Here is a 23522-nt window from a genome sequence, read left to right on the forward strand (position 1 = left end):
CATGAAGGGAACAGTCTGCCCTGAACCACAGGACCTTACTTTATAAGGCTCTCACTCAGCTCCTCCTGAAGTAAGGGTGATAGCTTCCACCTCCCACAGGGACACATAAATAATGGGCAGAGCCCTCAGAACTAAGCCCAGAAGCTACTGGAGACCAAGTGAGTATGATACAGTTTAACTGCTGTTACCCTGTGCTAGCCAAGGACACTGGACACAAAGACCATGGATGGCTTTATCAGTTACAGGTTAGCCTCAAACTTGTGATCCTCCAGCCTCAGCCTTCCAAGTACTAGGACTGCACGCATGCAGCACCAAGCCCAGCTTTTCTTTTAAAACTTGAAGACACTGATGCTCTGATAATTTTAAGATGATGACCCCACACCAGGGCAGCCTGAGGTCAACTCAACCACTCCTGTCTCTGTTCCCCATTTCATCAAATGCGAAACACGGACCTTGCCCCGCTGAGCTCACCCTGTCATCTAACTCGTGCTTCCCAAGGAGAGAGAAGAAATTATTTACAGAAGTAACAACTGCGAGAGACTGAAAGAAAAATCTACCAGGTAAAATGAGACAATGTCCTGCCCCTAATTCACTATTGTTTTAAGCCCTGGCAGGTCCCCACACCTCCTTGGGCTGCAGCCCTGTCTAGGTGCTGGCCTTAGGCTGGCTTACCAGGGGACTTCTGGAGGTCTCTTTGTCCTTCTTGTTTTTCTTTTCCTTTTTCTTTTTCTTGTCCTTTTTCTTAATAGCCCCAGGAGCCAACCACTTCTCCCGTTCTTGGATCACCAACTTCCGATAGTACTCGTCACATGGATGGTCCCAGATGGACTGCCCGGTGTCAAAGTTGAAATAGTAAAGGTCACCCGTAATGTTCTGGCTAGGGGTGAGCAGAGTTCAGAAGTTAGTCCCTTCTAAGGTCCAGCAAGAGCAAAATTCATTTAAACAGAACAAACATTGGGATATATAAACTAACTTATAGCAACAAAGAGTTGGTTTTTTGTTTTGTTTTGGGTTTTTTTTTTTTGTTTTGTTTTTCGGGTTTTTTGTTTGGTTGGTTTGTTGGTTTGGTTTGGTTTTTTGCTTTTTGGAGACAGGGTTTCTCTGTGTAGCCTTGGCTGTCCTGGACTCACTTTGTAGACCAGGCTAGCCTCGAACTCACAGAAATCCACCCACTTCTGCCTCCTGAGTGCTGGGATTAAAGGTGTGCACCACCACCCATCTCAGACAGTTATTTTTAAAGTGTGCTAAACATCAAATTTGACACTGAAGAGTAAATAAGGAATTGAAAAATAAGCCTAGGAAATTACCCAAAACACAACATGAAAGAGAAGGTGGTATTTTTAAATATGAGAAATAAATTAATAGAGGATAAAGTATGAATATTCAAAGTTGCCACAGTAACTAACTTTCTTTCTTCATTTTATTGTTTTTCTAACACAAGCAACAAACTTCCAAAAGATTTCTCAAGAAAATCTTGAGAAGATTTTCTCAAAAGAGACACCTTGAAAATAAACTAACTTTTTTTTTTTTTTAAATGAGGCTGGAGAGATGTCTCAGTGGTTAAGAGCACTTGCCATTCTTGCAGAAGATCGGGGCTCAGTTCCCAGCACCCACATGGCAGCTCGCAACTGTGTGTAACTACAGTTCCAAACTCCTGACACCCTCCTTTGACCGTCTCAGGCATCTGCAGTCACAATGTATATACAGACAAGCAGGCACACACATATACATATTTTTTTTTTTAATTATGTTTCTCTATACAGTATTCTAGGCACAGTATTTCCGGTCTGAGACAGTGGAGGAGGTCCACCCGTCTGATCTCAGCACTCAAGATGTGGAAGTTGAAGGGCCAAGTTCAAGGTTGTCATCTCTTTCAGTCTGAGAACTGACTAATTTACAAAGTGGGTTCGGGCTACACGGAGAGACTCTGACTCAAAGAACAAAGCAAAGCAGAAAAAAAAAAGCTGAATAGTCTTAATATCTCATAGGGGCAGGGATGAGAAAGGGTCTCATTATGGAATTTTGGCTGGGCTGGAACTCCCTACGAGAACCAGGCTTGGCTGGCCTCAAACTTACAGGAATCCTGCCTTTGCCTCTTGTTTTTGTGCACTTGTCCACACATAGATTTATTTTAATTGTAGAACTGAATTTGAAGTTAAAACTCCCTCCCCCAAATAAGTTCTAGGCCCAGATGATCACAATGGTAAATGCTAACAAATATTTAAAGCAAAAATAACTACAATCCTTGTCCTATAAAATTGTCCATAAACCTGAAGAGGAAAAAAATTCTCATTCTATGAAGACAACAATAACATGGCAGAAAACAAGATAAAGACATTATGAGAAAATGATGCTATAGACCAGTTTCCCCCATGGACACAGATGCAATAACAACTAATGTGATTTTAGAAGATCAAACCCCATAAAATATAAAAAGGATCATACATCATGACCAAGTGGAGTTATCCTAGGAATATGAACTTTGGTTTAATGTTTGAAAATCTGGGTCAGAGAGACGGCTCAGCTGGTGAACGTGCTTACAGCCAAGCCTGAGGACCTGAGTTCCCTTCCAGGATCCCACATGGTAGGAGAGGACCAACTCTCACAAGTTGTCCTCTGACCTCCATACTCAGAAGTACTATGATAAGCCCACACTCACACACTCAAATAAATATACAGATATGTAGGTAGATATAGATAAATAAATGTAATTTAAAATTAATTAATAAAAATAAATGAAAATCAATAAATTTGACTATCAGAAAAGACTAAAAAAGAAAAATATGGATGTATAAAAGCACTGGATTGAATCCATCTATCCCTTCTCCAATTCTCAGGAGCCACAGAAGAAACTCCCCTGGTGAAGGTCATTTACAGGAAGCCTACAGCTAACAGCTACCTGATGATGAAAACTGAGAGCTTTCGCCGTAAGATAAGGAACAAAGCAAAGACATCCGCTGTCTCTGCCTCTGCTTAATGATGCTGAAGGCTCTGGTCACTAGGCAGCAGATTAGAAAGGAAGAGGCAGAAATACCTTTATTCCGAGGAGACAAAATCACTTCTGTAGAAAATCCTACAGAATCTTAAAAATAAGTAAATAAATAAATAAACCAGTAGGCCTGACATAATTGATTTTGGCAAGGTTGTACACTGCAAGATCAATATCCAGAAACCAATTTTACTTCTCTATAAAAGCAACAAACAATTGGAGACTGAAAATACAGCACTTACAAAAGCATCAAATATGAACTACTTAAGGACAAATCTGATAAAGAGAGGCAAGACATGTACACAGAAGCTATTAAAGGAAACCTAAATAAATGGAAACAGACGGTGTTCATAGGCTGGAAGATTCAATAGCACTTAAGATACCTATTCTCCTCTAATTGATTTATGTGCAATCCCAATCCAAATGGTAAAGTGACAAGATAATGTTTAAATTCACAAGGAAATGACAGAACTTAGAATGAGACTTTGAAAATGAGAACTAGGGGCTAGAGTGGTGGCTCAGTGTTTAAGGACTGGCTCCTTTTCAGAGGACCCAGGTTCAATTCCCAGCATCTACATGGTGGCTTGTATCCATCTGTAACTCTAGTTCCAAGGGCTCCAAGTCCATCTTCTGGCTCCTCAGGCACCAAGGATGCATGTGGTACAGACGTAGATGCATGCAAAACATCCACAAACATTAAATAACTAACAATAAGAAGAAATGGGAGCAAGATTGGAATACCTACCCTGAAAGATTTCAAGATTATTTTGTTGTTGTTGTTTTTGGTTTGGGGGTTTTGTTTTGTTTTGTCAAGACTTATTATAAAGCCGTATAAGAGAGAACAGCACAAGACATATGACTACATCAATGGAAGACAGCAGGAAATACAGAAACTCATTTCTTTTATAAACGTCTGTGTTTTGTCTGTGTGTATATGTGCATCACATGTGTGTCTGGTACCCTTGGAGGCCAGAGGGAACATAGAATCCCCTGGAACTAGAGTTACAGACCACGAGTGTGCTAGGAGTCAAACCTGGGTCCTCTGGAAAAGCAGCCAGTGCTCTTAACCACCTAGCCATTGCTCTAGCCCCAGAAACGGATTCTCTTATGCATGATTAGCCTCAAAAAATTCTAAATGTTCTTTAGTATAAGAGGGCTTTTGTTTGTATGTTTGCTCGTTTGTTTGTTTTAGAATGTGGTACACCTGAAGTAGCGACATAGTTAGGTTATAGAATGCCTGGGTAGCAGGCACAGGCTCTATGTTCCAGCCTCATTAACCTACACACACAAATACACACCCATGTAAGATGTGGCCTGTCTAATATGAAAAAGTATGTAACTGCTAAAATAAAAAGGTAAGGTAGTGTGATGATTAGTTAGTTTTAAACATCAACTTGGCCAAAACCTAGAATCACCCAGGAATACAGTCTCAATTGAGAAATAGAAATAGAAATTCTAGATCCAGATCCAGTTGAGCTATGGGCATGTCTGGGGGGGGGGGGGAGGAAACTGAATTGTTAATTGACAGCAGTCCATGATGTAGGTAGCATCACTTGATGATTTGGGGCCTGGTACTGTATACGAGGAGAGAGGTAATGCATGACTTTAATCAGCACTCCGGAGACAGAGGCTGTGAGTTCAAAGCCAGTCTGGTGTGCACAGTGAGTTCTAGACTGGCCATGGCTACACATTGAGACTGTCTCAAAACAAACAAAGGCAAAGAGAATGGCTGGGTAGCAAGTCACACAGATACACTGTTTCTCTGTGTGCTTGGCTCTGGATATGATGTGAACAGCAGCCTCAAGCTCTTGCTCCTGGACTTCTCAACATGACGGAGATGGGCTATCACCTAGAACTGCAAGCTAACACAAAGCCTTCCTCCCTGAAGTTGCTTTTGGTTAAGGTATTTTATCATAGCAACAGAAATGAAATTATTACAAGAAGATAAATTAAGCATGATGGCACATGCCTATAATCCCAACATTCAAGAAGCTGAGGAAGGAGGTTCACAGGTTTATAGCCAGCCTAGTCTACACAGTAAAACCTTGTCTTAAAACAAAACAACAGGGGCTGGAGAGATGACTCAGTGGTTAAGAGCACTGACTGCTCTTCCAGAGGTCCTGAGTTCAATTCCCAGCAACCACATGGTGGCTCACAACCATCTATAAGGAATCTGATTCCCTCTTCTGCTGTGCATGAAAACAGACCATTCATATACATAAAATAAATAAATAAATCTTAAGGAAAAAAAAAAAACAGGTATAATGCAGCACACCTATAATCCCAGCATGAGCAAGAGGATCAGGACTTGTGGGTCCTCTTCGGCTACAGTATAAGGTGAAGGCCAACATGAAACCTTATCTCAGAAGAAAAAGAGGGGGGTATACATCCAAGAACTCAGAAGACTAAGGCAAAAGGAACAAGACTGTCTCAAAGTGAGAGAGAGAAAGAAAGACAGAGAGATACATCTGTAATCCAAAAACTCAGAAGACTATGGCAGAAGGATCCCAAGTTTAAAATCAGCCTGGGCTACATAACAAGACTGTCTCAAAGAGAGAGAAAGAGAGAAAGAGCTAGACCTACATATTATACTGGCACAGAACAACAGTACATACAATGTAACAGTTATGATTACAACAGTAAAACTACAAGTGGTGTGTGTGTGTACGTGTGTGTGTGTGTGTGTGTGTGTATGTGTGTGTGTTAAAAGTTCTAGAGGAAGTAAACTAATTGAGGACAATTACCCTTAAAAAAGAATGGAGTAAAAGGTGACATGTACAAATAACATTTAATGATTTATGTTATTTTAGAAAATAAAAATGGCTCATGTTCTCTCTATAGGACAAGAGAGTGTCAGCCACACTAGCAGGTACATGATGGCAGCTGGCACAAGGCCTGGCACACAGCTGGCCCTCCACCAGCCAGATCCTCACCCTCCATCGGAAAGGGCACTGGCACAAAACAGAAGGCGCTATCTTCCAAACACAAGCTTGAGTTCTCAGCACCGGGAATGCTGTCGGAAGCGCTAACAGGTTTCCTAGAGAAAGATGTGAAACTGGACCTGGTCCAAGGAGAGGCAGCTAAAGGAGCAACAGAATGAGGAGCCTGTCAAGTGGGGAAAGCTGAAAAGAGTCTGTGCCTTCAGCTGAGGAGACTAAGGTGGATAAGCGCAGGCATTTTGAAGTTCAGTCAACCCATCTAATGGCTTGGGTAAGAAAGGGGACAATTACCTAGCCCACCAAATGCACCTTCCCAGCTGAGACAGTGCCCCAAGGACACCCCGGGACTAGTTTAGGGTAAAATGGAAACCCTACCCTGTGGCAAGAGGCAAACTCAGTTATCACAGCTCCAGGGAGACAACTCGGCCAGGGGTCTGCACCCGTGATGAGAGAGGAAGTGAAGATAGGAGAGAACAGCCATGCAGTGCTCAGCGGTGCCACTGTGAGTGGGGGTGATGCGGTCTTCAGGAGTAGGAAGCTGGCAGCAGTGACCGCGCCTTATTTCAGCTTCCCCTCCTGGGGCACTGTTTTCTCACTGTAAACTCCTGCCTCTCAGAGTTCACCTGAATGAGTTCTCTCACAATCCAGACAGCTTCGAGGGAATTTTACAGTATCAACAAACCCAAGAGCATGAAGCCAGGCAAGAATAGGTTACACAAGACCTGGACAAGGGGGTAAATGCATAAGCCTGGCAGCCTGAGCTCAGCTAACCCGGAACCCAGGTAAAGGCGGAAGGAGAGGGTCAACTCCACCAAGTTGTGCTCTGATGTACACATTGTGGCACACGTACCCCCCCACACAGGCACACAACAATGATTTGAAGAAGAAAAGATTATGCTACACAAATTCAAGGATGGCAGAGACAAGGATGGTTGCCAAGGGAGACAGAAATCTTTTTTGCCTAACTAGTGTGGCCTCACTACAAACTCCTTTGGCCTCGGCATCAATTTTAGACGTATTGAGGAGATACAGCCGTGGCTTTTTCTGTGTAGGTACGTTCTCATACGTGTACTGATGCACCCGTGCATACGTGCATGGGGTGGCCAGAGGCCAAGTGCAGGCATTGTTACTCAAGAGCCATCTCCATTGCTTTTGAGGCAGTCTCTCGCTGGCCTGGAGCTCACCAAGCGTGCTGGGCCAGCTGCTTAGCAAGCCCGAGGAATATGCCTGTCCCTGCTTCCCAATGCTGAGATGACAAGTGCCACCATGCTTGGCTTTTTAATGGTACATGACTTACAGGCACCAAACTCAGGGCCTCACGCTGCTCAGTCAGCCTGCTCAGTCCTGAAACAAGAGGTAACCTGCAGAGTAATAGCAGTTTTGCCCCTAAGCGCTAAAATTCATCCCCGGGGTATGGGGAAATGGCTCATGTAAACTTAAACAAACAAACAAACAAAGCCAGGGGACTGAAGAGAAGACGTGTGGTTGAAATTGTGTACTGCTTTGGCAAAGGGCCTGATTCCAGTCCCCAGTACCCACATCAGGCAGCTCACAACCTCCTGTAACTCTAGCTCCAGAGGATCCAGCGCCCTCTGCTGGCCTTTATGAGTAACTTCACTCACATACACATAAGTCTTAGTTAGGGTTGCTATTGGTATAATGAAACACCAAGACCAAAAGCAATGTGGGGAGGAAAGAGTTTATTTGGCTTATGCTGCCACACTGTAGCCCATCACTGAAAAAAACTCAAGCAGGGCAAGCAACCTGGAAGCACCAGCTGATACAAAGGCCATGGAGGAGTACTGCTTACTGGCTTGCTCCTCATGGCTTGCTATATGAAAATAGAACCCAGAACCATCAGTCTGGGGTGGCATCACCCACAATGGGCTCCCCATCAATTACTAACTAAGACGATGCCCTATAGGTTTGCCTATAGTACTATCTTATGGTGGCATTTTCTCCATTGAGGTTCCTTCCTCTTGGATGATTTTAGTTTGTGTCAAGCTGACATAAAACTAGCCAGAACAATTACAAACAAATCTAAAAAAACAGAAGCAAAAACAAAAGTGGGGGCTAGAGAAGATGACTCAGCAGTTAAAAGCACTTGCTGCTCTTGCAGAGGACTGGGGTTTATTTCCCAGCAGCCACCTGGTGGCTCACAACAGTCTTTGACTTACAGTTCCAGAGAATCTGATGTCTTCTTCCGCAGGCACCCAGCACATACACGATGCACAGAAAAGCATTTATACACTTAAAATAATACGACAGGCATGGCATATCTGATCTACACACACACACACACACACACACACACACACACACACATACACACACCACTACAGTCCGGAGCCAGGTCCCTCTACCTCTGACAGGTCAAGTTAGGGACCCACTGTAGTGACTTACCATGGTTTCCAGCCCTTGGGCAATGGAGCCTCAATACCCTCCCTCGCCAGCCACATCAGTTCTGGTTCCTTAACGGGGTCGATACCAATCACTCTGGCAAAGTCGAGGATTTCTGCAAGAGAGAAGGAGGGAAAAGGAGGAGGGTGGGGTTAAGAGAGAGAAGGATGGGGAGCGGTGAAAAGAAGCAAAATTCAAACAATTCTTTCCCAGATTTTCCTTCACTCTTCAAGTTTTCTTCAGTGATAAAATATGATTTCTCTAAACATAAATAGTAAATATATAGGACTAAAGCTGGATGTGTTGGTACAAACCCATAATCCCAGCCCTTGGGAAGTAGAGACAGGAGAATCAAGAGTTCAAGGTCATTTTTAGCTCCCCAGTGAGTTAGAGGCCAGCTGGGCTGCTAGAGACTATCTCAAAAAGCTTACACAAACAAACAAACATACAGAACAGTGTCCTTAAATCACAATTTATAAATGCCATCTGGATCAAGTCAGGCTACCTCCAAACTTCCACAAATATAATCTGAAGCCACAGCTAACAGAGAGTGGGGAGGCCTCAGGAAGGACCCGAAGCCACAGCCGGAACCATCCAGGATGAGGGCAGGCTCACCAGAAGATAAGCACCAGAGAGATTTACAAGAGCTGGGCACCGATGCCCTCTAGCCCTGAGTGGGTTCCACCCACTCCAGATCACTGAGCTATTTAAGGACCCTGCAAACACACAGAATATGAGATGATCGTGTGCGCTGTGATGATGGCATGCCGTGAGCCACTGCAGCAGACAGAAGGCAGTGCCTGCGTCCCTGAGGGGACAGGAAGGGACCCAGCTGAGGAAGCAGATGATACTCGGTGGCCTCTTCCCCATCTGGTGAGCCCCTCTTCCAAAATTTTACTTTTACTCGATTGTACTATATATTTTGGACTCTACTTCTGCTCTGCTCCCGGATTCAAACAGTTAGGAGAGTCCTTTGCCAGAGGTCTGGAGGACTGAGGAGACCTATGTGTGATGCTAAGAGCAATCTCATATTTAGGGAAGAGGATAGGTGATATGTCCATTTGAACATGTCACTGGTGGCCACAGGAATAATAAAATACATATCCAGGCTTGAGTCTAGTCCAGGCTACACAGGTATCACCAACATGTCATCTCCAGGTGACATACCTGGGAACTAGGAAATAACACTTTTCCTCAAGGATCAGCGGGCACTTAACTGACCAGGGAGCGACTTCGGTGAATAGCTTCACCTTTTTTAGTTCTTTGACACAGGGTCTCAATGAGAATGTTCTATGTAGCTCAGCCTGGCAAATGTCCTACCTCAGTTTCCCAACTACATATTACAGGCATAAGCCACCACACACAGTCTGGGGACTGGCAGAAACCAATATGGCCGCATAGCTCAACTGGCAAGGTGGAAGAGCCATGTCACAAAGAACCCTGAAACCTCACTCAGGGTACTGCATATGTGGAAGGGCATTGGATCCAGCCTGGAAAGGATCCACTTTTTCCTGTGACCACTGCTGCTAGGTGGGACACAGACAGACAAATGCAGGAACAAGAGCCGAGAGCTGAGCAGGAAACCACTGAGGCAGAGAAGGTGGTGTGGCTCGGGCTAACGCACCAGAAGCTAGACCTCAGCAGAAAATTTTTATAATAGATCCCTAGAAAAACCTTTACACAAACCAGGTGAGGTAGCACATGCCTGTACCTCTAACCTCCCATCTCCCTTCCCACCACCCCCTAATCCCTGGTCCCTACCCTCCCACCCGAGCTCCAGAGGTGAAGGCAAAAGGACCACTGCCAATGTCAGGCCAGCCTGACCCTGTCCAAAAAAATTAAAATAAAGAAATCCTAGCATTCAGGTCGCAGAGGCAAGAGGATCTCTGTGAATTCTAGGCTAGCCTGGTCTACACAGCAAGTTCCAAGGCAGCCAGGGGTGCAAAATGAGATAGAAATCAAGCATCCTTTCCCCAAAATGCTCAGGTTAAGATTTCAATTCCTGGGCTCGAGAGATGGCTCAGAGGTTAAGGGCACCAGTTGCTCTTCCAGAGGTCCTGAGTTCAATCCCCAGCAACCACATGGTGGCTCACAGCCATCTATTGTGAGATCTGGTGCCCTCTGCTGGCATGCAGGCAGAACACTGTGTACATAATAAATAAATAGATAGATAGATAGATAGATAGATAGATAGATAGATAGATAGATAAATAATGGATAGCTAGATAAATAAATAAATAAATAAATAAATAAATATAATATTTCAATTCCTTTTTGGTCTGGGGGTATTTGCATAGACTTTACAGGTCAAGAATCCCTCCTCAAGGGGCTGGAGAGATGGCTCAGTAGTTAAGAGCACTGTCTGCTCTTCCAAAGGACCCGGGTTCAATTCTCAGCACCCATATGGTAGCTCACAACTGTCTATACCACCAATTCCAAGGGATCTGACAACTTCACACTAATGCACATAAAATAAAATTAATTATTAAAAATAATAATAATAATCCCTCCTCAAAATGTCTCACCCATAAGGCAAATTTGGAGCATTTTGCATTTTGGAAGAGGTGAGGGACACACATCTTGAATTCCAGAAACAATGAAGCAATGAATGGTGGTCCACATCTGTAATCCCAGCACTTAGGGTATGGAGGTACAAGGATTAGGAGTTCAAGACCAACCTGGGCTACATAATGAGATTGTGGCCAGCTGGGCTTAAGAGAAAGGAAGGAAGGAAAAATAAAGAAAAGAAAAATGTGTGCACATGTACATACCCGTGCACACACACGTATGTAAGCTAAAAATTGAGATTCTGCCTCAAAAAAGCAAAGACTTAAAGTCAGTGGGCAAGGTGGCTCAGCAAGCCTAATGACCAGAATTCCATCCTGGTGCCCACATGGCAGAAGGAGAGAGCTGACTCTTGCAAGTTGTCCTCTGACCTTCACACAAACGCTGTGTATGCACACATAGGATAAATAAATGTAAAAACAAAGAAAGTTTAAAGTCATTCAAGAATAGCACAAAAAAGAGATATGGACAGGATACAATATTCTTGAAAGGAAGACTTCACAAACATTACAGTTGCCTCTGAATCAATCCAATATTCATCACCATTCCCCCTGGTACCAACAGTCCTCCCAAACACAGACAGGTAATTCTAAAGCCATGGGGTGATACAACAAACAAGATGGCCAAGAAGACCGGAAAAGCTGACACGTGGCTAGACAGCCCAATGGGAGAGAAGAGATGACCCTGAATGCACACAGCAGTAGCCAGGGCAGTAAGGAAATGAGCTACCCCCTAATGTGCACGGCAAAGAAGTGCACACCATGCTACCCTCCAGCACACAGATGTTTAAAAACTAATTAGCAAATGAACACGAAGAACATAGGCAATTTTAAAACTTGTACACGGCAATCAGCAAACACAGCAGGCTATCCGCAAATGGTAAGGTCTCAACTGGGCTCCTAGATTCCCAAGAGGTGCCTGCTCTTACCCCTCGCTACCCAGTCCGCAGACCACCTGCACTGGAGGCATAACTGTGTCCAGGTCCACAGTTCTTCAGGATGTCAAAGCAAATGCCAGCCCACGAACAGCAAAGCCGAAAAGCACGGCCCAGATTGGCTCAGCTGTACGCCTCCACAGAGGGTGGAGCTACAGGGACCGCCCCTGACCTCTCTAACAGACCAGACAGGGACAAGGACAAGCCCTGACTCAAAGAGTTACTCTGGGGTTGCTTTTTGTTTTTGTTTTTGTTTGTTATTATTGTTGTTGTTGCTGCTGCTGCTGCTGTGGCTGCTTGAGATAGGATCTAGCCCTGGCTGGCCTAGAATCAGAGATCAGCCTGCCTCTGCCTCCCATGTGCTGGGATTAAAGGTAAAGACAGTACCCCCATACTCAGCTTGAGGTGGTGGTTGAAATAGAAATAAATACAAAGGTTTTAAAACAGAGAATAAAACAAAGTAACAAAAATAAATGCTACTTTTTTTCTTTTTGTTGTTTTAAGAAAGGACCTTAAACTCACAGCCTAGGGGCATGACAGTGAATCCTCCCTTGTTGCCCCTTCTCCCACCCACCTCTGAGAGCTAACCCACCACACTTGGATTCACGAGACATGAGCACTGAACCCAGGGCTCCATGCATGCTAAGCAACGCTACCAACTGAGCCACAAGCCTTGTTATTTTTGCTGTTATTGAGACTGTGTAGCTCAGGCTAGCCTCAAACTCATTCTGTAGCCCTGGCCTTGAACTTTTAGCAATCCTCCTGCCTCAGCCTCTTGAGTGCTGGGATTATAAGAAGTGCCAACATGCCAGCCTTAGCTTGTTTTGAAGACAGGCACTGGATTTACTGGACATATTTCACAATATCCCCTATACTACTCATTTAAAATCAATCTGATCTCCAGGATCCACAAACATTTTCTATAAAGGGTCAGCTAGTAACTACTGTAGGCTTTGAGGGTTATAAATCTGTCACAATTATTTGATACTGCTATCACAGCATGAAGACGACCACAGCGACACAGAAATAAACATGGCTGCCTTCCAATAAAATTTTATTGGCAAAAAAACAGGCAAGGTGCCAACTTGGGCCCAAAGGCTACAGTTTGCCAACCTCTGATCTAACCCAAATGTATTAAGCAGCACTGTGCACGGACCAAATCTGTATTGGACAAACAAAAGCAAACCAGGGGGCTGGGCTTAGTGGTTAAGAGCACTGGCTGCTCTTAAGGACCAGGGTTCAACTCCCAGCACACACATGGTGACTCACAACCAGCCATAACTCCAGTTCCCAAGGATCCGATGCCCCCATCCCAGCCAACTCAGGCACACGTGTGGTTAACAGATATGCATGCAGGCAAAACAATCACACACATAAAATAACCTTTTAAAAATTGCTTAAGTAAATGAAATATAACGTCTGCCTTCAAAAAACGATTCCAATCCACCAGCTTCTCACCTTGCTCACTGGGAACGTAGGTCTCATCAGAATCCTCCTCCAGAACCAGCTGGTCACCCAAGAGGATGGGTCGTCTAGCCATGATTCAGCCTGGCGGAACTATTTATCCCAGATACCCTGTCCAAAGAGAAAATCAGTGAGCAGACTGGAAGGGAAAGTTGAGCTAGGTAACAGAGCATCAGGGTCACACTGGACAGACCCTGCCAACCAGTATGGCTGAGGACCCTGCCTCAAGCTCAGAGCCTCACAGGCCCCTGGGTAATTCCCTGACACGCCTCTGCCCAAGGTTATAGAACACACGCTGCACCACAAAAGATCTTCAAGCCAGGCTCCCTAAGGTGTTTAACTTGAAGACTGGATAGTTCCGTGGCTAAAAGCACTGGCCACTGTTCCAGAGGACTGGGTTTAATTCCCCAGCACCCACATGGCGGCTCACAACCTTTTGTAACTCCAGTGCCAGGGAATCTGACACCATCTCCTGGTCTCTGCCTACAGCAGGTATGCGAGTGGCGCATGTGCATAGGTGCAGGCAAATACATGAGATAAAAATAAACAAACCTTTAAAGAGTTTAACTCTGTCTCCCTCCCAAACAGAAGACTACCCCAAACTGTCAGTCAAAAAACCCAGTGACACAGGTCAGGGTCCTTCCCTCCCTTATGGCCTCACTTAATGTTGATTATGTCTTTAAGGCCCTGCTTCTTATAAGTGTTTTAGAGGGACACAGTCCAGTCCATCCAGACCCTCTCTCCTCCCTTCCTCCTCCATGCTCCCACTAAGCCTAGCAGTTCTTGTGTCTTTGTTCCTTTTCCACCTCTGCTTCTTCCGCCCTAGTTTAAGGCCTCATTAACCTTCAGCCGGATGGAAGCCTTCTCAAGTGCTTTTCCTGACACCAGTTTCTTATTTCTCCAGTTCAGCCTTGCCAGTCTCACCAGAGCTCCTGTCCTAAATAAAAGGCCACCTTTCATCATTTTCCTCTTCCCAAATCCCTCAGCTTTCCTCACTCTTCAGTGGGATTTGGTCCTTGTCTTAGTGCTCTCAGAGTAGGTGCTGAAGTCACACTGGCTCCTGGCTCCGAACTGCATTTGTGGGGGGGGTACTATTGACTATGATTGCCTCTCTGTGCCGCCTGACAGGATTAGTCTTCTAAAGTGAGAGAAATCAGAGTTCTCACTCTATCAAATGAAGACAAAGCAGAATGGTAGCCTTGTGCAAGGCATGAACCAGAAGGGAATAATAAGTCACAAATAAGTTTGTGAATTCCAGCATCCAGAACCATGAGAAAGTGGATCCCTGGTGTTTAAGCCACCACCTATCAGCCCAAACTGACTATGACAGGCGTCTGCTTTGAAGCCAGGTTTACAGTCCAGGGACATAGCAATGACAAGTTCTTAGCTCACAAGCTAGCGCTGTTCTGTACATAGACTGTGTGTTGTTTGGTGTGCTTGTTTGCAGTGCTAGAGATCCTTACACAGTGTCAGGACTGTTCCTCTCTCCCTGTTCTGGACCCCAGGGTTCCGGTAACCTTCCCCACAGCAGCTCCCTTGCTGAAACCTACTGAAGCAGAGACAGACAGGCTGTCACAGCCCTCCCCAGCTGGGTCGGCCACTCTAGGTGTGACCAGAACAGCAGGTCCTGGCCTCTCCTGCCCACTTCTTGAAGAACTCTGACTATCCCAGCTGGGACAGCAAGTATGCAATGACCCTCTTCCAGCAAGAAGACACTCCTCTCCCCCCCACAACTGCCCATCATAAAGGAGAAGCCTGGCTGGGCCTGCAGTGGAAGGTTCAGTAATAGCTGAGCCTGGTAACTTTTAATATATCCCAGATCCTTAGACAAGGATCCCTGATAAGCAACAAAGAACCAATCAAAACCTGGTACTGTGGCCTTCTGTAATCATGACACTGATACCTTCTTTAGTCCACCAGATCTCCAAGAAAACCAGAATGTGTCCTTCTCATTCTCATTCCCACCATACCTCTCCAAGCAAGAAGAAGGAAGGAAGGAAGGAAGGAAGGAAGGAAGGAAGGAAGGAAGGAAGGAAAAAGGAAAGAAGGAAGGAAGGAAGGAAGGAAGGAAGGAAGGAAGGAAGGAAGGAAAGAAAGAGGCCTGAAGAGATGGCTCAGCGGTTAAGAGTACTGTCTGTTTTTCCAAAGGATCCAGGTTCAACTCCCAGCATCCACGTGACAGCTCACAATCGTCTGTAACTCCAGTTCCAGGTGGTCTGACACCCTCACACCAATGCACATAAAATTTAAAATAAATTATTTTTAAAAAGAAAGAAAAAGAATTCCCTGCAATACCTAAGCAGAGAGGAAAGGCTTCCACCTCAGAAGCCAGACCACCCTTCAGATACCACACCCACGCCTCTACACTCAGTGGGGGGGGGGGGGGGGGGCTGAGAGCCACTCACTCTGAAAACCAGGGCACAGATGGGGTCACCTGAGTCGTTAATCCTCTTAATTAGAGAGAAGCGTGGAGGAGAAGCAAAGGGCCACAGACTGAGAGGACTGACCTACACAGTGTGTTTCGGGATAGCCAGGGCTACATAGAGAGACCCTGTCAGATAGATAGATAGATAGATAGATAGATAGATAGATAGATAGATAGATAGATAGATAGATAAAACAGGGCAAGAAAAAGAACAGTAGCTGAGCAAGCCATGAAGACTGAGCCAGTAAAGCAAGCTGGCACTCCTCCACAGTGCCTGCCTCTTCCTTAAGCTTCCTGACTCTTCCTCCACCTTAACCTGCCTCTGCTCATGCCTGAGTTCCTGCCCTGATATCCCTTCATGATGGACTATAAGCTGTAAGGCAAAAATTAACCCTCTTCTCCCCAAGCTGCTTCAATCATGGTGCCTTTCACAGCATTAAGAGAGCAAACCAGGACAACTGAATAACTGTTAGCACCGTTATCTATATTTAATTACCTACAGGCCTGGAAGAAGGTGAAAAAATCTGAATTTGTGGATTTTCCAAATTTCAGACAAATCTTCTGCCAGGAAAACAAAATAAATTATGGTTGGGCTACACCATGCCTCTCCTTGCTTCAGAGAAGACGAGGCAAGGAGAGGCCATGAGGGCAAAGAGATACCAGGCAGGAGAGGTGTGCAGGCAGTATTCATACTTCACTGACAGCTTGTAGAGGTCACGCGTGCAATGGAAATAACATCTGTTGAGCACCTATCAAGTTTTCCTCTGGGCACTAGACATGTGATGGTGATTAAACAGGGTCAGTCATCACTCCCCTGAGCAACTACCAATACCAGACAGTCCCAGATACCAAAACCAGCGCTAAACAAGGCGAGGAGACACAAGCACACCCAGTATCTCGGCACTTGGGAAGTGCAAACAGAATTCCAAATTCAAGGTCATCCTTAACTACAGGAGTTCAAAGCCAGTCAAGGTGATATAAGGCCATGTTGAAAGAAAAAAGGAGAGAGAAAGAGAGAGAAAGGGGATGGGGCCAGCAAGATTGCTCAGTGGGTGCTTGCCACCAAGCCTAAAATCTATGTTCATTCCTCAAGTTGTCCTCTGACTTACACAGAGAGAAAAGGAGAGACAGAGAAAAAGAAAACATAAAAGAGTATCATTTTGTAAGGAGCTAGATGTGAGTCTGAGCCTGATTAATGGTGCCTATCCTGAGACCTGGGGCAGGGGTGAATAGGTTCCTACCGATAGAAGGAAGCACGTTTTAACTAGAGAAGCAGCACCATGTGCAAAGGAAGGGACACCACCAAGCAGGAAAGTAGAAAAGATGTTGCTGAGCAGGGAAAAAAGCAAAGCCCTGCTGAAGATTTGGCTTTTTCATAGAGGACTCCAACCCAAAAGAACTTTCCAGGACAGACTGAAATGGAGGCCATAGGGGAAGGAAATCAGAGTGGCTGGGGTTGCTGAGATGGCTCAGGAGTTAAAAGCACTCCGTGGAAAGACAAACATGGCATATACTCGCTTATATAGACCTAAAAGATATGATAAACATAATGAAATCTATACACCTAAAGAAGATAATCAAGAAAGCGGACACAAGGTATGATGATCAATCCTCATTTAGAAAGACAAATGGGATATGCATTGAACGTATGGCAGGAGTCTACCGCAGAAAGCATCTGAAAGACTCTACCTAGCAGTGTTCCAGAGTAGATACTAAGACTCATAACCAAACCCTCGGCAGAGTGCAGGGAATCATATGAAAGAAGGGGAGTTTGATGTGGAAAGGATAGAAGCTCCACAAGGACCAAACATATCTGGGCACAGGGTCTTTTCTGAGATGGACACTCAACCAAAGACCATGAGAGAATAAAACCTAGAACCTCTGCTCGGATGTGACCCGTGGTAGCTCAGTAACCAATTTGTTTCCCATAGTAAGGGGAACAAGGACTATTTCTAACAAGAACTCAGTGACTGGCTCTTTAACCTCCCCACCTCCCAAGGGAGGAGCAGTACAGTTAGGCCACAGAGGAGGACTTTGCAGCCAGTCCTGAAAATACCTGACAAAACGGAGTCATATGAAAGGGAGGAGGTCCTCCCCTATCAGTGGACTTGGAAAGGGGCAGGGAGGAGATGAGGGAGGTAGGGTGGGATTGGGGAGGGAATGAGGGATACAGCTGGGATACAAAATTAACAAAATGTAACTAATGAGAAAAATAAAATTAAAAAAAAAAAAAAGCACTCCGTGCCCTTCCAGGGGACCTAAGTTCAGTTCCCAGCACCCAGGCTAAATTCTGTGTTGTGTAGCTCGCAACCACCTGTCCCTCCTGCCCCAGGGATCCACTTACTGCTGTCTCTAGCACTGAGACCACAAGCATGAACCACCCTGCCTGGCTCTTTACAAGGGGCTGAACTCTGGTTCTCATGCCTACAGCTGAGCTATCTCACCAGCCCCCAAAGGCAGAAAATTTAAAGCAGGAGCACCATGAACAAAGGCAAAGCAGCTTGGGAAGGAGTGGAGACTAGCACTTGCCTAGCATTTGCAAAGACTTGAGTTCAATCCCTAGTACCACAAAACAACAACAGCTGGATAATGATTACTATCCCCGCTTTTCAAATAGAGACAGTTCTAGAATGGAAGACAAGGAGCAGCTAAGAGGGGCTTGAGAAGGCTGAGGGTGTATGCAGGACTTCAGGAATTTCAAAGAAGAGGCTGGAGGGATGAGATTTACAGTTGAGAAAGGTGGCTCTGATAGCTGCAGAGAAACTCGTCAGGGAGGGGCAAGAACAGAGGGGCAGGAACAGAGAGAGGGGCAGGAACAGAGACAGTTATTCTGAAAGCAAAGCCGAGAAACTATGAACCAAGTCAGCGGCTACCTGAATGAAAGGGGGCCAATCGTGAGAGTAGAAAAACGTAAAGTAACAGGTCTTGCGTCTAGGTGAGGCAAGAGAGGAGGGAAAGCAGAGAGGAGTTCAGCCAGTGCGCTGTGATTTGGGGCGTTAGCCCAGAAGCCCATAGCGGACTGCCTAGAATCTGGGACGTGCCAAATGCGTGCTACGGACAAAAAAAATGAATTCCCAGCGTAGACTGGGCTAAGTGACTGGGGAAGTTGTCCACTGAGGCAAGAAACGGTGGAGAAATTGATCTGGGGTCCAGAGGAGGTTGAAAACGATCCGCAAGCAGATCTAAGTTCGAGAAAGAGGTATCTGGTCTGGCTGGGCAGCAAGTACTTCGCTGAGCAGCCGGTAACTGAAGCTCCAGGCGCAATCCAGAGCTGGAGTGCGAAGAGAAGCAAGCAGGGGCCTGCAGAGAGCTGAGCAGGCAGACGCGCGAGGGGGAGTCACCGAGGCCATCAAGAGGACAGCAGATCCGGGCGGAGATTCCTGAATCAGTGCAAAGAAAACCCCAAATCTCTCTCTCCTGGCCAAAAGATGCCAAACGCTTGGGATAGCCAGGAGTGCGTTGGCGGTGGGGTGGTCTGTAGATTCAGGAGAGGCCGCGCACACCGAGAGGGCTCTCCTCGCCCACCTCAGTTCCCGCGCAGTAACACCTAGCAGCGCTTCAGCTCCCTGCAAATCCTGTCACGCCACCAAGGCTCCGAGGAGGTCTCACCTGTCCAGACCCGGGATTCCCGGGACGATGCCTCTGTGCCGCCTCCCTGGCACCACCCCGGCCTCCCCACTTCCAGGGACGCCGGGGTGTCCGGCTCCCGGCTTCCAGGGACGCCGGGGTGTTGCCCTGCAGGCACCAGCAACCACTTCCGGAAAAGCTCCAGCCTAGCAACTTAGAGTCCCGCCTCTACCAAGAGCCAATAGGTCACTGACTGAGAGCCCTGGCATTGGATTGGTTGAAGGTCCCGTCAGATCACGCAGGCTTTGCCCGTTGCATCATGAAAGTTGTAGTTCAAGATAGTGGATGCCCCCCCCCCCCCCCCCCCCGCAGCCAAGGTATTAAAAGAGAAACCTGAATGTAGATAAGAAAATTTCTTCCACGGCAGAAAGGGAACATTCATAATATTAATAGTAATATACCGCTCGGGGAGGTAGAGGCAGGCAGGTCAGCCTGGTCTACAAAAGCGAGTCCAGGACAGCCAAGGCTACACAGAGAAACCCTGTCTCGAAAAAAAAAAAAAAAAAGAAAAAGAAAAAGAAAAAAGAAAGTACTGTAACTATAATGTACTATAACTATTAACTAAATAAGTTACCCATCATTTATAAACCATCGTTTTGTAAAGTTTGAGTAGTATAAGGCGAACAACAGTGATTATCAATGGTCAACCTATTGACTGGGCCTTTAATAAAAGCTTTGAAGGGGCTGGAGACATAGCTCAGTTGTCAGGAGAGCTTAGATACTAACTTTTACCTTTAAATGTGTTTTGCATGGGCCTGGGCTGATGGCGCAAGCCTTTAATCCCAGTGCTAGGGACTCAGAGGCAGGCAGAGCTCTGTGAGCTTGAGGCCAGCACAGTCTACATACTACATAGTGAGTTCCAAGCCAGTTTACACAGTGAGCCCCTGCCTCAAGAAAGAGAGAGAGAGTTGAGAGAGAGAGAGAGAGAGAGAGAGAGAGAGAGAGAACAAAAGAAAAGTCTTTGGGTGTTTTATCTACACTCATCACCTCGTTCGTACCTGGTGCTCATGCAGGCCAGAAGAGGGCATGGGATACTCTGGAACTGGAGTTAAAAGCAGTTGTGTGCCACCTTGTGGGTGCTAGAAACCAAACCAAGGTCCTCAGCAAGAACAGCAGTGCTCCCAAACATCCAGCCATCTCTCCAGCTGCTATAACCTTAACAACTAGTCCCAGGCTGCTACAGTCTAATCCTACAAGGAGGAACTTTGAATGTTGTTACTATGGATCCCAAAGCAGACAGCAGGATGTGTTTCTCGTGTTTAACTTCAAATCTTTCTGCTGCTGTCTGTCCTACACTTCCTTTATTCTCAGCACAGATGAAAAAAAAAACAAAAAAACACCAGTCCTCCTCATCACAATCTTTTTTTTTAAAGTCAGTGTGGCTGTGTGCCAATAGCATTTATTTTTATTTTATTTTATTTTTCTCATCACAATCTTTAAAAGTGTCCCAAAGGGACTAATGGACCAGACTTGGAAGGGATACCAAGGCTCTCCATTTCATCACCATGGACCTAACTAAACACTTCCCACAGCTTCCTATAGAGAAGAACTTGTCATATGGAGCTGGAAAGACAGCTCAGGGTTACCAACACTTGCTGCTCTTTCATAAGACCAGAGTTCGATTCCCAGCACCCACAAAGCAGCTCACAACAGGCTGAAACTCCATTTCCAGAGGTTTCAACACCCTCTTCTGGCCTCCAGTGGCACCAGGCACATATGTAGCACACAGACGTACCTGCAGGCAAAACACTCAGACACATAAAATAATAAAATAATTTTTTAAAAAGAGAAACCAGAGCCAGAGGTGGTGGCACACACCTTTAATCCCAGCACTTGGGAGGCAGAGGCAGGTGGATCTTTGTGAGTTCAAAGCTAGCCTGGTCTAAAGAGTGAACTCCAGGACAGCCACAGTTACACAGAGAAACCCTGTCTCAAAGAAAGAAAAAGAAAAAGAAAGAAAAGAAAAGAAGACAAAGAAGAAGAAACAGTGGTGGCACATGCCTTTAATCTTGGGAGGCAGAGGCAAACAGATCTCTGTGAATTTGAGGCCAGCCTAGTCTACAGAGTGAATTCCAGGACAGCCAGGGTTACACAGAAAAACCCTGTCTACGAAAAACCAAAAAGAAGAGAAAAAATAAAAGAAGAGGAAGGGGAGAGGAAATGAGGAGGAAGGAAGGAAGAAGAGGGAAGGGGAGAAGAAAGAAAAAAGAGAGAGAGAGAGAAAGCATAGCAGAGATAAGCAGATTTCTGTGAGTTCTAAGCCAGTCAGGTCTACATATCCAGTTCTATGGCTGTATAGTGAGATGCTACATCAAAAAAGAACCAGAGGGAAAATAGAGAGGTTAGGTTGGAGAGATGGCTCAGTGTTCAAGAGTGCTTGCTCTTCCAGTGTGCCCAAACTCAGTTCTGGACACTCGTGTGAGGTGGCTCTTAACCACCCATAACTCTGGCTCCAAGGAGATGCCATGCCTCTGAGATAGGTAGGCATGTGAGTATATACACACACAAACACACACACACATATGCGCATAATTTAAAAATAAAGCAAAATAAACTTGGTGGTGGCCATGCCTTTAATCCCAGCACTTGGGAGGCAGAGGGAGTTGGATCCCTGAGGTGGAGGCCAGCATGGTCTATAGAATGAGCATCAGGGCAGCCAGACTACACAGAGAAAGCCTGTCTCAAAAATAGACAGAGAGAGAGAGAGAGAGAGAGAGAGAGAGAGAGAATGAAAAGAAAAACAATTACATTCCAGGCCAGCCTGAGGTACACCAAAAGCCGGATTAACTGTTGTCCCTTAAAACATTTTTCTAAAGCTGGGTAAGGTGACGAATATCTGTAATCCCAGCACTCAAGGAGGCAGAGGCAGGCAGATCTCTCTGAGATTGAGGCCAGCCTGGTCTACAAAGGGAGTCCAGGACAGCCAAGGCTACACGGAGAAATCCTGTCCCGAAAAGCCAAAATAAATAAATAAATCAGAAGAAAAATTTAGCACATGGAATGGGCTAGAAAATAGTCTTCAAAAAAATAAGGGGTTCAATGGAATTATTGTACCGATGAATAATTTGTTTTATTCAGTTTCTCCCAAGGCCGGTATTCAGAAATACAAAATATTTCATCAAACAAATTAAAAAGGTAGGGGAAACTGACGCAGCTGGCAAGCCAGTAGCACATTTCTAGCTTCACTCACTGAGCTGAGTGGCTAGGACCATAGGCCTGTACCAGCAGGCCACCTTCACCACTGGAACTTATTTATTTTTATTTTGTGTATGCGAGTGTGTCTGTGTGTGAGCTCCAAGCCAGTCTGGTCTACTTACCGATAAGAAAGAAGGGGCGGGGGAGTGAGATGGAAGAGAAGGAAAAAAGTGATACTTAAATATTATTGGGTTTTTATTTGGTTGATTAATTGGAGTTTCTTTTTTTCTTTTTCTTTTTTCTTTTGCTTGTTTGTTTTGTTTTTCTTTTTTGTCTTTTTGAGACAGGGTTTCTCTGTGTAGCCCTGGCTGTCTGGCTGTTCTGGAACTCCCTCTGAAAAACAGACTGTCCTCAAACTCAGAGATCCGCCACTTGCTTTTTTTTTTTTTTTTTAAGTTTTATTTTTAGTTATGTGTATGTGTGTGGTCTCTTTGTGGGTTTGTTCAAGTTAATGAGGTGCCACGGAGACCAGAGGTGTCACCCTGTTCACCTTTTCACAGCTTTAATTACAAGGCTCATGTCACTGTTATCCCGGTTCACAAATGAGAAACAGAAAGCTAAGGTAAGGAGACTGTGGCCTCCCAGACAGTCAGTGGGAGAACCAGGATGCTGAGGTATTAGGGTGCTTCAGGTTCTACAGATGTGTGGTATATTAAGAGGAAACTTGTCCTGTTCTGCCCAGTTCACGAACCCCAAAAGACCAGGAATAAACAGACTCTGCTGTAAATACATGAGGTTCTTTTTATTGTAAATTACAAGCTGCAGCTTGGGCCCACACACACACCCCACCGCCAAAGTGGTAGGAGCCGAGCACACGAACAGGTTAGTTGGGTGATTTAAAGATTCTGGTCCCTCCCAGCATGCCCAAGGCAGGGGCAATTCCTGCCTGGCAAGCATCTATTGGTCAAAATGCTACATTTTGAATCGATTGGCTATAGGAAGGTCCCCAGACCATAATGACCTGTTGTCCCTCCCTAGGGGGAA

At 45.4% G+C, this 23522-nt stretch overlaps 1 protein-coding gene across 1 annotated transcript in view; it reads right to left on the minus strand.

Moving 5' to 3' along the window:
- Cep164 (centrosomal protein 164) overlaps positions 1-19451 on the minus strand; it is a 62833-nt gene extending 43382 nt beyond the window's left edge. The window contains exons 1-4 of the mRNA XM_055622032.1: positions 19326-19451; positions 13286-13402; positions 8332-8443; positions 673-877 (exon numbers count right to left, since the gene is read on the minus strand). Of these exons, the coding sequence (XP_055478007.1) occupies positions 673-877; positions 8332-8443; positions 13286-13367 (399 nt within the window). The 5' untranslated portion in view covers positions 13368-13402; positions 19326-19451. The remainder of the gene's footprint in view (positions 1-672; positions 878-8331; positions 8444-13285; positions 13403-19325) is intronic.
- Positions 19452-23522: the final 4071 nt, after the last annotated feature.

Source organism: Psammomys obesus, unplaced genomic scaffold (assembly GCF_907164565.1).
Source record: "Psammomys obesus unplaced genomic scaffold, mPsaObe1.curated_primary_1811, whole genome shotgun sequence".
Taxonomy (NCBI): Eukaryota; Metazoa; Chordata; class Mammalia; order Rodentia; family Muridae; genus Psammomys; species Psammomys obesus.